At 43.3% G+C, this 16,273-nt stretch overlaps 1 protein-coding gene across 1 annotated transcript in view; it reads left to right on the top strand.

Moving 5' to 3' along the window:
* The window catches only part of LOC126412098 (serine protease HTRA2, mitochondrial), a 58,666-nt gene that overhangs the window by 5,940 nt on the left and 36,453 nt on the right, over nt 1-16,273 (top strand). The window contains exons 2-4 of the mRNA XM_050081516.1: nt 1,906-2,023; nt 2,113-2,199; nt 9,711-9,905. Of these exons, the coding sequence (XP_049937473.1) occupies nt 1,906-2,023; nt 2,113-2,199; nt 9,711-9,905 (400 nt within the window). The remainder of the gene's footprint in view (nt 1-1,905; nt 2,024-2,112; nt 2,200-9,710; nt 9,906-16,273) is intronic.

Below are 16,273 nucleotides of genomic sequence, written 5' to 3'. Positions count from 1 at the left end.
ATCTACCCTAGAATTGGTGCACCACTGAACTCTCCATGGTTCCAAGAGAGGAGAGTTCCATGCCAAGTGTTACGCTCTTCGTCACCACCATCAATGGACTAGTGCCCTCTGCTGCACCATTGATTACCTCCATACTGTTATTTCGATGAACCTTACTTTTGGTGTGGCTCTAAATTATACCCTTGGCTGAATACCAGCTCCAAGTCATCATCCAAAGTGCCTGAGCTTGGATCTTTTCCCATGGCTTCCATTTATCTCCTGAAAAAATGCGAGGCACTCATTTCTGTCATAGTACCACAGTCCATCGTGACCCAGAACTCTTACTTGGGTACCAAACATTTCAACATTGTTTGCACAATCCTACTTTTTTTGGGACTCCTTTATGATAAAAGGCTGACATTGCTGCCCATAGTCATCAGCTAGAAGCTAGGACAGAAAACCTTAACAGTTTGTGCTTCCCACACCTCTGATTGGTGCAATTACTCTATTCTATTCCATATTTACTGAGTCTTGGTTTTGTCCTAGTTGAACTATGGTTGCCATGTTTATTGCTCAGTGACAGCTTAGATTCTGAAATTATTGGACCCAGTCAATCTTTGTGGAGTAGGACTGGCCACTGGTGCCTACTGGTCTAGGCCAATAGACTGTCGCCTTACTTAAGTGGGGATCTTAACTCTTTAGTTCCAATGGTACCACCACTTACTCACTTAGGTAGTCACAATCTGACAATTTCCTAATCATCCAACTTATCAAATTCTTCTTGTGTACTAGGGGCACTGATCACCTGAATTGTGCACTTGGGTCAGTTTATCGTTGTAATGTGCCTCGAGGCCGTCTGCTGGAACCTCCATCTAACTCCCTTAAATTGCGATGTTTGTTGTTTTCTCACACCCCACCCCTCGCCCCCTGACAATGCCCCCCCCCCTCCCCCCCCCACACACACACACACACACATACCGTGGTTAGTACCCAGACCACAGATTAGGACCAATCTAAGGCCTAAAGTTTTAGTCTTCCCTGTGCTGCACCTCTCTTTCCATTAGGTAGTAACGCTCTGATGATAAGTGGGTGTTGTTCCCATGTTTAGCACTTTGACTATAACAGATCAGGGGTGGGACAACTGTAGGAAGGACTGCTCCTGTCACATGCAGAGGCCCAGAGGATTCTCGCCTGGCCCCACTGGGCTGATTATTTCTTTCACTTTATTTTATTATTGTTGCTCCAACTGATGTCCGTTATGTTTTTAGCCTTCTCACTTTTACTATTACAGTACTTCCTCCTAGATGGAATTTTTTACTCTGTAATTGTCTTCATCCTTAATTAGGTTGATGTGTGGTCTGATGCAAGTGATGTTCACTCGCCACAGATTAGATGTCAGGGAACTCTCGTCTGTTCTCTGACCTACGTACAAGTTCTGATGATTAGGGGTGCTGTTCCCTCTTTAACACTTGGACTATAATGGGCTAACACCTCTACTTCTCTTTAAATTATTTCACAGATCTGTCATCGATATTACTTTCAGTACCTTAGTTTTACCACTCCTACATACTTTCATAATTCAGTCAATTTTCTTGCAAATATAACTAACTACAGTTAAACTATCTCATGAACAAGGAACTGATGTCCTCTCTGTTTGGTCCCTTGATCCCAGCCAGCCATCTTATCAACCTATGTATTGATTCATTGCATACAGATGTGTTCAAAAATGAGATGATGAGTGGTATCACCTTTTTAAAAAAAATCAGAATGTATGTGTTCTTACAAAGCCATTGTGTTAATCAATTATTCTTTAAAAGTACGGTAATTGCTTGCATTTGAACCAGATCTTCATTTTTAAGGAAATGAAACAGTGGTAGTATCTTACAGATCTTGTATTGTTCTTACACAGAGCTTTCTTCCTCAAAGGACTGACTTCTTCAGTGCCCCTGCAGCATCAAATGGGTCGGGTTTCATTGTTAAAGAAGATGGCCTAATCCTCACAAATGCACATGTTGTTATTAATAAACCAAACAGTACTGTGCAGGTAAGTGCTGTACAACTATAATGTGTTGTAGGCTTTGAAAGTTTGTTCATTACTTTGTTTGATTTTCAGTTAATTGTGATGTGTTACAGGTCAGGCTTAAAGATGGAAAGACTTACAGAGGAGTTGTGGAAGATATTGACATAAAATCTGATCTGGCCACTGTTCGCATACCTTGTGTAAGTGAATCATAATTTTTGTGAAACTATGGGACATTAATTTCATTCACTTACACACAAATGTAATGTGTCTCAACATAATGCTTCAACAACACATTAAAAATGAAACTACAGACTGCAGTAGAGAGGTAAAATAATTACTTAATTGCTTGAAACTTTTAAACTATAGAATGCCGAGTCAAAATTTGTGGCTAATACGTATCTTCTGGAGGTGAAATATCAGGGCTGCTAACAGGCCCATATAAAAATACATGACATTTATTTTAATAAAAAGCAGTCCAGATTGGCATAAACATTTTACACTGTTGCCCCTCTTTTACACTTTTCAGGGGATCAGAGGATTGTTGGTGTAAAAGGGGAGAAATCACTTTCAGAGATAGAAATCTACGTCTGTAGTCTGCAAACCACCACGAGTTGCGTGGCAGAGGGTACGTCCCATTGTACCAGTTATTAGGGTTTCTTCCTGTTCCATTCACGTATAGAGTGCAGGAAGAATGATTGTTTGAATGCCTCTGTGCATGCAGTAATTGTTCTAATCTTATCCTCACGATCCCTATGTGAGCGATACATAGGGTGTTGTAGTATATCCCTAGAGAAGTCATTTAAAGCTGGTTCTTGAAACTGTATTAATAGACTTTCTCGGGATAGTTTGTCTGTTTTCAAGAGTCTGCCAGTTCAGTTCCTCCAGTATCTCTGTCAGACTCTCCCACAGATTAAGCAAACCTGTGACCATTCGTGATGCCCTTCTCTATACACTTTCAATATCCCCTGTTAGTCCTGTCTGCTAAGGGTTCAAACATTTGAGCAATATTGTAGAACTAGTCGTATGAACAATAGGTAAGCAATCTCTTTTGTGTACTGATTGCACTAACCCAGTATTTGACCAATAAACCGAACTGTACCACCTGCTTTACCCACTACTGAACCTATGTGATCATTCCATTTCATATCCCTACAAAGCGGTACACGCTGTTTTCCTGTGTTACTATTTTCTAATGCATTACTTTACTCAGGTGTTACACCCAGGTATTTTGTACAAGTTGGATGGTTCCAACAGTGACTCATTGATATTATAGTCATAGGATACTATGTTTTTTTCCTTTTATGAAGCGCAAAATTTTACGTTTCTGAACATTTAGAGCAAGTAGCCAATTTCTGCACCATGTTGAAATCTTATCAAGATCTGACTGAATATTTATGCAGCTTCTCTCAGATAGTACTTCATTATAGATAACTGCATCATATGCAAAAAGGCTGATTGTACCATTAATATTGTCTGCAAGGTCATAATTATACAACATGAACAGCAAGGATCCCAGCACACTTTCCTGGAGCACACCCTTAGTAACTTCTACATCCCATATGGTCGTACTTTTGACAATAAATGTAGGTGCAGTACTGAGTCAAATCCTTTTCAGAAATCAAGAAACAATGCATCTACCTGGTTGGCTTGATCTAAAGCTTTCAGTATATGTCAAGTGAGAGAAGTGCTTGTTGGGTTTCACATGATCGATGTTTCCGAAATCCATGTTGCTTTGCATTGAGGAGGTTATTGCGTTAAAGATACCGGCATTATGTTTGAGCTCAGAATATGTTCTAAGGTTGTACAACAAATCGATGTCAAGGGTATTGGGCAGTAGTTTTGTGGATCACTTCTGCTATCCATTTTTTGTAGACAAGTGTGACCTGTGCCTTTTTCCAAGAACTGGGTACATTTTTTTTAGAGATTTACGATAGAGTATAGTTAGAAGAGGGGTTATCTCAGCTGCAAATTCAGTATGGAATCTGACAGGGATTCTATAAGGGCAGGAGCTTTGTCAATTTTAATGATGTCAATTCTTTCTTAACACCACTGACATTAATACTTATTTCATTTATCTTTTCAGTGATACAAGGATTAAATTGTGGCAATTTTCCTGGGTTTTCCTTTGTAAAGGAACATTTAGAATGCTCTGGAAAAGCCAGGCAAAGGCTTCCCAATGCATATTGATATATAATAGTGTGCATACGTCTTATTTCTAGTAATGACCTCAAATATCCGGTGAAAAGTAACTGCCGATATTGCTTTGCTTATCCGCTGGCAGGTGGAATGGTACTAGTTAGTCGATGAGCCTTCCTGTGGGCTGCACCTTGTTTTTTGCTGATATTTTATAATATGGAAAACAGAGCTATGCATAATAGAAATGTTATGTCTTTTTAATAAACATTCAAATTTTAATAATAACTCAATATTTAAAATTAAAATATCACAGTTGTAACACTTATTGTTTTCTACAAAAGAAATAATTTTTGTGTAACTGTTTTGTTTGATATGCCCTCTGTAGAGTCTAGTACTGTAGGGAGCAACGGAGAGGATGTTGTTACGAGTGGCTGATATCCTCTTTCTACAACACAAATGCACATGTGGATTAATACAGTTCTTCATTTACATGAAATGGATATTTAACTTGAATAGAGTCCATGTGTTGTGGCACAAGCTCATCAGTAATAGTCCTCTTGCAGATAGTATCGGTAATCCTGCTATTACAAACTTAAGTCTCATTGCTAGACCCGCTGTAGGCACTAATATAGTATGTACTGTCTTAACCTGCAATGAACTATACCCACTCTGCAATTGAACTGACAGACACCAGACTCAATGGGTAAGAGAGTGAGACCTCTTGGTCAGCGGCAGTGGCCTAAATACATGCCGTTGACCTCGTGTTGCTTGTTGATGTGTCTTTGGCCCCTCTTGTGATAGGCGCTCTTGATCCAGCGCTACGTCTTTGCCAACCGGTGTGCTAGCGGCAGTTTACGCCAGCACACCCTCAATCTGTTTCTCCAATTTGTAGAGAGTCTCGAGTGTATTTTCACACCCTTCTTTATATTGTCTCACCGAGCGAGGTGGCGCAGTGGTTAGCACACTGGACTCGCATTTGGGAGGACGATGGTTCAATCCTGTCTCCAGCCATCCTGATTTAGGTTTTCTGTGATTTCCCTAAATCGTTTCAGGCAAATGCCGGGATGGTTCCTTTGAAAGGGCACGGCCGATTTCCTTCCCCATCCTTCCCTAACCCGAGCTTGTGCTCCGTCTCTAATGACCTCGTTGTCGACGGGACGTTAAAAAACACTAACCTAGCCTAACCTTATATTGTCTCCTCCTTCACAGCTTTCCACAACTTAACCCTTCTAATACCGAGTATTTTTTGTTACACTGAGTACCATTGGGGTCTTTAGTAACCCAAACGGAATTTATTTTTTCTTAAGGATAGTTTTAATAATGGTAGAATAAAATCACATTCCTTCTTTTTTCCGCAATCTAAATCATGATGTCAGTGACATTACATTAAATTAAAATGCCTATTTTTTTAAAATTATTTATTTCTGTATAATTTACAAACGATTCTCATGAAACTATAGACATTTTTTATTAAATTCCGAATTGACATTTATGATGCATTACACTTACAGCAATAAATTGCAGAGCGGTTTTTACACACAGAACGTCCACATTTTGAACATTTATCGCTGAATTTTCTGCCCTCAGACTTTTACAAAACGGACACCTTCCTCTTTTTTTGTCTGTACGTTGATGGCAGTTCTGGGGAAATAATTTTGTCTGGCTTTCTTCCGACGAGCTGCTTTCCTAATTCTATGAGAAATTCCCGCCCCTTTTAGTTGGTCCTTTCTGCCCAGTCTGGTGTAAGATGTAGCCAATGATAAATGTGCATTCAGTGCACTGATATCAATCATGTTGTAAAATAATACCATTGGCCACCTTCTGCTCATCCTCTTTGTAGTATACGTTCTAACCAGCTTGTCCATAGTATCTACTCCTGATTTTGTTTTATTATAATCCAGAATCGTTACTGGCTTGCATTCTTCACGATCTTCCACTTCCTTCCTTGAGTAAAGTTACAACTTTTCCCTTTTTCGGACAATATGAAACAATTGAAGCATGCTCTTGGAATTAAAAAATAGATGATTATTTGACTCGTCCTTTGGTCTGAGTGAAACCTTGTGGTAGTTCTCCTTTATTTTTTCTAATTGTTGCTAAGAGTGTGAGATTGATTTTCAGTTCTCTCGCCAAACTAAGGCTAGTGAAAAAATTGTCAGTTTTTACATTTCTGCCACTGTTTTCTAAGCGTTTCACCATATCTAAAGTAACTCTCTTGCCTTGACCAACTTCACGAGATTCATTTTCTTGTCGACCAGCGTAAACTTGGAGATTGAGAATGTAAGACGTTGCACTATCACACACAGCCCATAATTTCAACCCAAATTTTCGTGGTTTTGAAGGAATATATTGCCGAAATTGACATCTACCATGAAATGCCACAAGTTGTTCATAAATTGTTACGTTGCTGTGAGGAACATATGCTTCTTGAAATGTGTCTACCCACATTTCAAATATTCCTCTAATGGGAGCCAGCTTGTCAGGAGCACTGTTGTGACGTCTCATATCTGCGTCATCAAATCAGATGAACCTTGAAATTTGCGTAAAGCGATTTCCAGCAATTGCTTCACAAAAAATGGGTCTACCATCCTCTTTGTTCCACAGATGTGTAACTGCTTCATTATGGGCCTTGTAAGCACCAACTAGGATCAAGACACCGATAAAGCACTTCAGTTCAATGGCATCTACTGGTTTCCATTTACTACCGTAAACAAGACTACCCTCTTTGTTAGTCCACTTTAGAAATACATCAACAATGTTTCACCTAAGAAACAACTGAAAAGCTGATTCTATGGAGTCTACATTTTTCACTGCGAATTTTGTTGGACCTGGCTTTACTCACATTACGTTCCATCTCTCTTCTTTTCCACAAGCTCTTCTCAACTCAAGTTTGTGCCACAATTCTTCTTTGTTTTTAGACCTACACAAAATAAAAAATAAAAAAAAAAATAATACACAGGGTATATCTTGGCGCTAGACCCTGACGCACATTTACAAAAATACTATGTGTACTTACATATAACAGTCAGAAATATGTGTTACTTCCTGTTCGGGCTGGACATCTGCGCTGTCCAAATCTTCTTCTGAACACCTGTCTGATTGAGGAATAATGTAGTCTAAGACGTCAGTTTCTCCATTGCTGCATGAGACATCAGAAACTATATCGCTGATATCACTATTTGATTCTACAGATAGAGGATTATCCTGCAGTAATATTTCAAGCACTTTGTCTTCGGAAAGGTGACGAGACATTTTCCACTCAATGCAACACACACAGTAGTAGTATCCTCTTGTATGTAACAAATAACTGTTGGCTTATAAAGTATTGGCAACAATCACACGTTACAGCAGTATTTGCAAGGATAAAACAAAGGAAATACAGCAACAGTTACGGATTCAAGGCAGCATTATTGGGTAATAATACCGCAAGAGAGAAATGGGGTCGCATCTAACCCCAATGGTATTCAGTGGTTCTCTCTTGATTTTCGGCAAAACTAAAAATTTTCAAAAAGTTATATTAATATATTACGAACCCATTACTTAATTCAGAAAAAGTCCGAATATTTCATAATTTTTAGGAATAGGAAATTAGGTATGTTTTACATAAATACACGGCCTGGGTTCATTATAGGCCCCACGGTATTAGGAGGGTTAAGGGATGAATTGCAGAGCTCTCAGTACTGAAATCCTGCTAGATGGGAGATCCCTCCCAGAGTCCGTTTTGTACAAAAGCCTTTGAACATGTGCTGTTGGCCAGGAAAAATTATAACTGCATTTTGTAAGATCATATCAGTAGGATGTGCACGACAGTGATCAACAAAAAGAAGTATTTTGAGGTCATCCAAGCTTCTTGATTGGTGTCATACGAAGTTGGAAGTGAACATGTATTTATAAGAAATGGGATTTTTTTTTTTTTATTCCCCCTTGTATAAAGGGCTGGATCTACTCACAGCCCACAGCCATCAGCATTAGCTCCCATCATCACTGCTAATTTACTTTGTTTGCCAACATGGCATTTACTACCTTTGACTGTTTAGTTTTGCAACACATTTAAGAAAGTGCAGTTTCTTCATGTTAAATAAGTTTTTGGCTTCATATTTTGCAGTTGCAGTCTGTAATTTTCGATTTATCCACTGCTGCACAGTCTCACTGTGTATAATCTCAGACAGTTCTATCAGGGATTTTATGTCTTCTTCTAAACCTGTCAGTCCAGCCATTGGAGACATTGATATTCTCCGTCTCAAGAATGTTGGCCACTTCAGGTGCTTTCTCCCTTTAAAGCACACCCTCAACAGGAATACCTGCTGTCCTTGGCATCTCAGTGCTTGGCTCACTTTCTGTAGCACTACATACTACTTACTTTCTTTCTTTTTTTAAAAAAACTGAATTCAGCTTTTATACTGAAAGTTGCAATTCATATGCAAGTTTTATTCGTGTTCCATGGAAGGAATCCATTTTCTCCAAAATCTGGACCTTCTCTTCCATATTAAAAAATTTTCTTTTTTTTTTTGCTCCATTAGTCAGAAAGTACTGATAACAAAACAGTAAAAATACTGGAGCACATGAAGATTAATAAGAAAACAGTCCAAGAAACAAAGGAGATCAGGGCAAATGACTTGGCCTCTCAACTCAGGTACAGAAAGCCTAGCAAAAAAGAAAACAAAAACTTTACAGATAAACTAATAAATTACCAGTAAAAACGTTTTAACACTTCAAAAGCAAATAAGATGAAACAAGAAACTTCACTGCCAAAAATGCTGCAGGTTTGCATGGTTATTAGCTCATGCTATGACTTGACCTGAGAACAGTGCACGGGGCATGGCATATTTATGATACCGCCAAACCATAAACTGAGCTTCAGTTAAAATACATGGCACCTGAGCTTTGTCTTTAATTTGAATACAAAGTTTATACACTTAAGAGAAAAGTTATGTTTCGGTAAAATACGTCTAAAAATAAATTTTGTTATCTAACAATGATGTACAATACCAGCAGTATTGTTTGATGTATGTTCAAGTTGATACCATTATACAAAAATAACATTTGATTAAATTAACTTGTCAAGTATTCATTCGATATTTCAGTTCAAAGGCTATGCCTTTCCCAGTCTTCGAGAGTTATACGTAGTTCAAACTACATGTTATAAATAGAGTACTCTTACAGAGCCTGCATGAAAATCAAAAGATTGATTTTATTTGGTATTTTCAAGTCGAGCTGCTAGGTGTGGTGTAAACAGCAGGAAATACAATATTTCAGAAACATAAAATTGAGATTTTCAATACATTGCGAAAATCTGAAATTTGACATGATCGGAAAAAAATGCGTAAATGACAGCAAAATGTAAAATGCAGGAACATCAAAGTGGGATAATACCTTTTTTGTTACAGGTCTCAATGTATAAGACTTATCTTCAGACTAGAACTCATTGATACCTGTCACAAACTTGACTTCTTTGTGTGAAATGTTTGTACAAATTATAGTGCAGGACTTCACTAATATGTTGTTAATGAACTTAGAAGTTTTTTTAACTAGCTTAATTATTCATTGGCACTTAACAAAGCTTGTTATTTTCCAGAAAAATTTACCAGTGATGCGACTTGGGTCTTCTCGAGAACTGAGACCAGGTGAATGGGTAGTGGCAATTGGTAGCCCTTTGTCTCTTTCCAACACTATCACTGCAGGTGTGATTTCATCAGTGAACAGGCCTTCAGAGGAACTGGGTCTCAGAGGTCGTGACATGGAATACATACAAACAGATGCTGCAATAACAGTAAGCTATTTTACAATTACCAATTTGCCTTCTTTAAGAAGGAAAAGGAATTACGTAACTGTGACCATTTGTTGTCAGCCATTTTTGTTACTAATGCTGTTTTCACGGGGGCCCTGAATTCAAACATCAGTGTGCACGTTTTGGATGGAAGAATGCATGAAACACGTGTAGCGTCATGAAACACGTGTAGCTTTTATTTTCCCAAAATTGCAGAGCAGTATCAAGGCTATAAAATATTGTCAATTCACATTAGAACACAGATCTGCAAAATGGAAGACTGCCACCTATGTTGGATGCATTTTGCTTTGTGGAAACGAGGCATCATGGCTACTTGCACAGCAGCAGTGGTATGGTGCATGTGCAGCTCATAGTAATGGACATCACTACACAGTTTATTGACCTGCTGAAGTGGCCCAGTATGCTGCTGTTTGTGCCATTGTGGAACCTCGTGGAGTCGTCGTCTTCATCGTGGCGGCATTGCCTGTAGAGCTGGTGATGCTTCACGCTCTTGCCCAGCTAAAACCTGCACTGGAGGCTGCATTGTGTTGCCAGTGCCACTGTGTGAGCCAACAGAGGTACTGTGTCTGGGCATAGGGTGAACTGAGCTTTAAAATCTGAGATGCATACACCATGTCTGCTGTAAATCTTGGCATTAACTGCAATGTATGCGGTTTGGTACAGTGGTTAATGTAGCTATCTGGAATGCTGCTGCTTGCCAGTTCAAACCCGGCCACAGGCAGCTACTCGTTATTTCTTATTTATCATTTCTGGAAAGTTCTCAAAATTTCTTATGTTTGTAGTGTTTGTTTATTGTAGAACATTCGATGTTTATATAAATAGTAGCACCCTCCACCCAGGAGTTCAGTCGAGTTCTGGCCGTACATTGATGTTTTTAATAAACATGCTTTCAGTGCTCAGTGTTGTACTCCATTGACGATTCTATTTCTGTTCTTGGACTTGAGAGTGGTTACAACATGACATTTTTTGCTAGAGACACCTGGTAGTATGAGCACATTCTGAGATAACACCACAAATGTGACAAGGAGTCAAAAAATAAAATCTGTGACTGCTCATATGTTTCCTGGTCAGTACACATTCCATTGTCATTCAGTAGGTGACCTACCCCCCAGGGGATCCACAACTCTTTTGTGGATACGTGTGTAGCGAGCACGGGACCCCGAGCTAATGTGGCCTTCCTTCTTTTCCGGGCTGCATACCCCCCCTTTCCGTATCCTTCCCCATCCCCCATCTTCGCCCCCCTCCCCCCCCCCCCCCCCCTCACCTCTGGATCTTTCCTTCCCTTTCTCCCCCTATGGGAGTATGGTTTGTGCCTACGTCCGGAGACGGACGCTTGTAAATGTACCGCACTCTTCGCCTTCCTTGCTTGTATGTCTTCATCTTTCTTCGTCCTTCTCTTTTCCTTACCTCTTCTCTTTACCTCTTCTCTTTACCCTTTTCTCCGCTGCGGCGTTTGAGACCTCTCTTCTTTCCTTTCCCTGTCTCTTTCTTCCTCCCTGTGCGTGTCTGAAGGCCGACCCACGCACTTCCATGCGTAGCCGGTGACGGGGTAACGCGTAATTCCCCGCCCCGGGTAGACAGGTAGGACACGTACGTACCCCCTGGTAACGGCCAGGCCCAGGGAGGGGTGATTACCCGAGCTGATACCTTCCGAAGGTGCCGATTGGTCCCTCCGTCCGTTTGTCGGGAGGTGTGACCTGAGGTGTGAACAATCACCTAAGGCGGGTGTGCCCTCGGTGAGGGCCCCCACAAGGAAGGAGCGCGCCATCGGAGACGCCGGTAATCATGGGGGATTCTTCCGCAATGGTTTCCTCACCTTCCACTATGTCTGCTCATAAACGTAAGTTCACTGAGTCTCAGCCACAGACGGTTCTTCCATCGTTGCCACAGTTCCTTGTTGTTTCTCGGTCTGACGAAGGTCACGACTTTTCCACGGTCAACCCTTTCATTATTCAGAAAGGTGTCGACGCAATTGCGGGTCCTGTAAAGTCTTGTTCCAGATTACGGAATGGCACCCTGTTGTTGGAAACACACAGGGCCCTCCAGGCTCAAAAATTGCTGCGTACTTCTCTGCTCCACACCTTCCCTGTCCGGGTGGAACCGCACCGTACCTTAAATTCCTCGCGTGGAGTCGTTTATACACGCTCCCTCGATGGATTGTCTGACGAAGAAATTCAGCACTACCTGTCTGACCAGGGCGTCACAGCTGTTCATCGGGTTATGAAAAGGGTTGACTCAAACATCATTCCAACCCGCACTGTCTTCTTGACATTTGACAAAGTTCAACTCCCATCAAAAATCAAAGCAGGCTATGAGATAATTTCCGTTCGCCCTTATGTCCCAAACCCTACGCGTTGCTATCGATGTCAGCGGTTCAATCACACCAGCCAGTCCTGTTCCAATCCGGCCAAATGTGTTACGTGTGGCAAGGATGCCCATGAGGGTGCTTGTCCACCTCCATCCCCTCGCTGCATCAACTGTATGGGTGACCACGCTGCTTCCTCTCGAGATTGCCCCATTTTTAAGGACGAAAAACTCATCCAGGAAATAAGAGTGAAGGAAAAGGTGTCGACCTTTGCTGCTCGAAAGTTACTCGCCAGTCGACAGCCCACTGTGCCTCAGAAAGGAAAATACAGCACTGTCCTTGCTTCTCCTCGGCCAACAAAGGAGGCGGCCACGCAGACTTGCGACCTCACCTTTAGTACCACGGTCGTCAGATCGGCCAGCGCAAAGATCGCCCGTTCAACCTCACCACTTTCGCCTGCCCACTCAATGGCTCACCCTTCGTCGGGTTCTGCTAAATCTCGAGCCCAAAAGTCAGACGCCAAGTCTTCGAAAAAAGAGCATTCTCGTGAAGAGTTTTTACGTACCGCAACTTCACAACCATCGGTTCCTCCTTCATCTAAACATCATACTTCCAAGAAGGCTACGAAGAAACACAGTTCCTCTCCTTCTCCGCCAAGGCGTGTCCCATCTACAGCACCACCTGGCGGAAATCGCCCTCGGCCGTCTTCTGTGTCGCTGAGGCGCACTGCTGGTGGCCGGTCAACTGGCCGATCGTTGGTGGCTGGAGCTGCTCCTGACCAACCTATGGATCAGGATCTTCTGCCTTCGACTGAATGCCATTCCATGCTGTCGGTCGCAAGCTCTGAGCAGTCGTTGAGTTGACAGCACCCTTGGTCACGTTCCTCCATTTTCTGTTCACCCTATGTCCATTATCCACTGGAATATCCGCGGCATTCGAGCCAATCGGGATGAATTGTCGATCCTCTTACGATCCTACTCGCCGGTCATCTTCTGTCTTCAGGAAACAAAGCTGCGTCCCCATGACCGCTTCGTTCTCCCTCATTTTCAGTCCGTCCGATATGACCTCCCCTCTGTTGAAGGCACTCCAGCCCATGGAGGACTCATGATTCTGCTCCACGATACTCTCCATTATCACCAAATCCCCTTAAACAGTTCCTTCCAAGCTGTCGCCGTCCGTCTTTCCCTTTCTGGATACACGTTCTCTCTTTGTACGGTATACATTCCATCGTCCACACCAATGGCACGAGCTGATCTCCTTCATCTTCTTGGTCAGCTTCCACCCCCCTATTTGCTGGTTGGGGACTTCAATGCCCACCACCCGCTTTGGGGATCTCCACATCCTTGTCCACGTGGCTCACTATTGCTAGACGTCTTCCACCAAGCGGATCTAGTCTGCCTCAACACTGGGGTCCCCACATTTTTGTCTGCCTCCACGACAAATTTATCTCATTTGGACCTTGTGGTCGGTACTGTTCCGCTAGCTCGGCGCTTCGAATGGTTCGCCCTTGATGATACACACTCGAGTGACCACTTTCCATGTGTTCTTAGACTGCAGCCTCAACTGCCATATATGCGCTCGCTACGCTGGAAGTTTGCCCAAGCCGATTGGACACTTTTTTCGTCTCTAGCGACATTCGATGACCGTCGCTTTCCCAGCGTCGACGATGAGGTCACACATATTACCGACGTTATTCTCACAGCTGTGGAACGTTCAATACCACGCACCTCCGAATTGCCCCGGCGCCCCCCAGTTCCTTGGTGGAACGAGGCATGCCGTGACGCAATACGTGAGCGGCGACGTGCTCTTCGCATTTTCCGTCACCATCCAACTTTGGCAAACTGTATCTGATATAAGCACCTCCGTGCGCGATGCCGTCGCGTCATCCGCGATAGCAAGAAGGCAAGCTGGAAATTCTTTATTAGCTCATTTAACACCTTCACTCCCTCCTCGGAAGTTTGGAGTCGGCTTCGACGGTTCTCAGGCGCGCCTAGTTTCTCCCTGGTCTCTGGGCTCACTGTCGCGCATGATACCTTAGTGGACCCCGTCGCAATTTCTAACTCATTGGGTCAGCACTTTGCTGAGATTTCGAGCTCTTCAAATTACCCGCCAGCGTTTCTCCCGAAGAAACGTGCAGCGGAAGTGCGACATCTTGCTTTCTCCTCTCAAAATCGCGAAAGCTACAATACTGTTTTCTCCATGCGGGAACTCCAACATGCCCTCTCTTCTTCTCGCTCCTCCGCCCCAGGACCGGATGGTATCCATGTCCAAATGTTGTTGCATTTATCAACCCATAGCCTGCGTTACCTCCTTCGCCTTTACAATCGAATTTGGACCGACAGTACCTTTCCCAGGCGATGGCGGGAAGCTATTGTCGTTCCTGTTCCGAAACCTGGAAAGGACAAACATCTCCCCTCTAGCTATCGCCCCATTTCTCTCACGAGTAGTGTCTGTAAGGTTTTGGAGCATATGGTGAATTACCGTTTAGCTTGGTGGCTGGAATCCCGCAGTCTTTTAACACCAGCCCAATGCGGATTCCGAAAGCATCGTTCTGCCGTTGACCATCTTGTTGCTCTCTCCACTTATATCATGAACAATTTTCTCCAGAAAAGCCAAACGGTAGCAATATTTTTTGATCTGGAGAGAGCATACGATACCTGTTGGAGGACAGGCATCCTCCGCACACTGTTCTCTTGGGGCTTTCGAGGCCGGCTGCCCCTTTTTCTTCGCGAATTTATGGCAGAGCGCACATTTAGGGTGCGGGTGAACACTACTCTCTCCCGTACTTTCTCCCAAGAAAACGGGGTACCCCAGGGCTCTGTGCTGAGTGTTGTACTGTTTGCCATCGCCATTAATCTAATTATGGATTGTCTCCTTCCTGATGTCTCGGGCTCCCTCTTTGTGGACGATTTTGCGATCTACTACAGCTCTCAACGGACCAGCCTGCTTGAAAGACGTCTTCAAGGATGTCTCGATTGCCTCCACTCGTGGAGCATCGAAACCGGCTTCCGTTTCACACCCAGTAAGACCGTTTGTGTTAATTTTTGGCGACGTAAGGAGTTTCTTCCGCCCTCCTTACATCTAGGTCCTGTCAACCTTCCGTTTTCCGACGTTGCTAAATTCTTGGGTCTTATGTTTGACAGAAAACTGTGCTGGTCCTCCCACGTTTCCTATCTTTCGGCTCGCTGTCTGCGTTCCCTTAACACCCTCCGTGTCCTGAATGGTACCTCCTGGGGAGCGGACCGAGTGGTCCTTCTCCGCCTCTATCGCGCCTTAGTGCGCTCGAAATTGGATTATGGAAGCATAGTCTACTCCTCTGCTCGGCCGTCTATTCTTCGGCGTCTCGACTCTATCCACCACCGTGGTTTACGTTTAGTGTCTGGAGCTTTTTACACCAGCCCTGTGTAAAGCCTTTATGCTGAGACTGCTGAACCTCCGCTGTCCAATCGGCGGGCAGTCCTTCTGAGTCGTTATGCTAGCCATCTGTCTTCCATGCCTGCTAATCCAGCCCATGACCTTTTTTTCGACACCTCCTTTGATGTCGGGTATGCAGGCCGCTCCTCCTCCCTACTACCCCCGGGAGTCCGCTTCCGTCAACTGCTCCATTCTCTTTCCTTCCGCTTTCCTAAAACCTTCTTGACAACTTGGGGTACAGCACCGCCTTGGCTCCGTCCCCGGATCGACTTGCTCAGAGACCTATGTCAATTTCCCAAGGATGGTACCCCTACACTTGTCTACCGTCGGGCAATTGCTGCTCTATGTGCACAAATGACGGAAGCCACATTTATTTACACCGACGGCTCGAAAACATCGTTAGGTGTAGGGAGTGCCTATATTGTTGGCGACACCCCAAATCACTTTCGGCTTCCCGACCAGTGTTCGGTTTATACTGCGGAGCTTTACGCTGTTCTCCAGGCTGTCCACTACATCCGCCGCCATCAGCGGATACAGTACGTAATCTGCTCAGATTCTCTCAGCTCTCTCCTAAGTCTCCAAGCTCTTTACCCTGTGCACCCTCTGGTCCACCGGATTCAGGACTGTCTGC

This window comes from Schistocerca serialis, chromosome 7 (genome assembly GCF_023864345.2).
Source record: "Schistocerca serialis cubense isolate TAMUIC-IGC-003099 chromosome 7, iqSchSeri2.2, whole genome shotgun sequence".
In the NCBI taxonomy this organism is placed as follows: Eukaryota; Metazoa; Arthropoda; class Insecta; order Orthoptera; family Acrididae; genus Schistocerca; species Schistocerca serialis.
The sequence above is the reverse complement of the archived record's forward strand: the minus strand, read 5'-3'. Positions and strand labels throughout refer to the sequence as shown.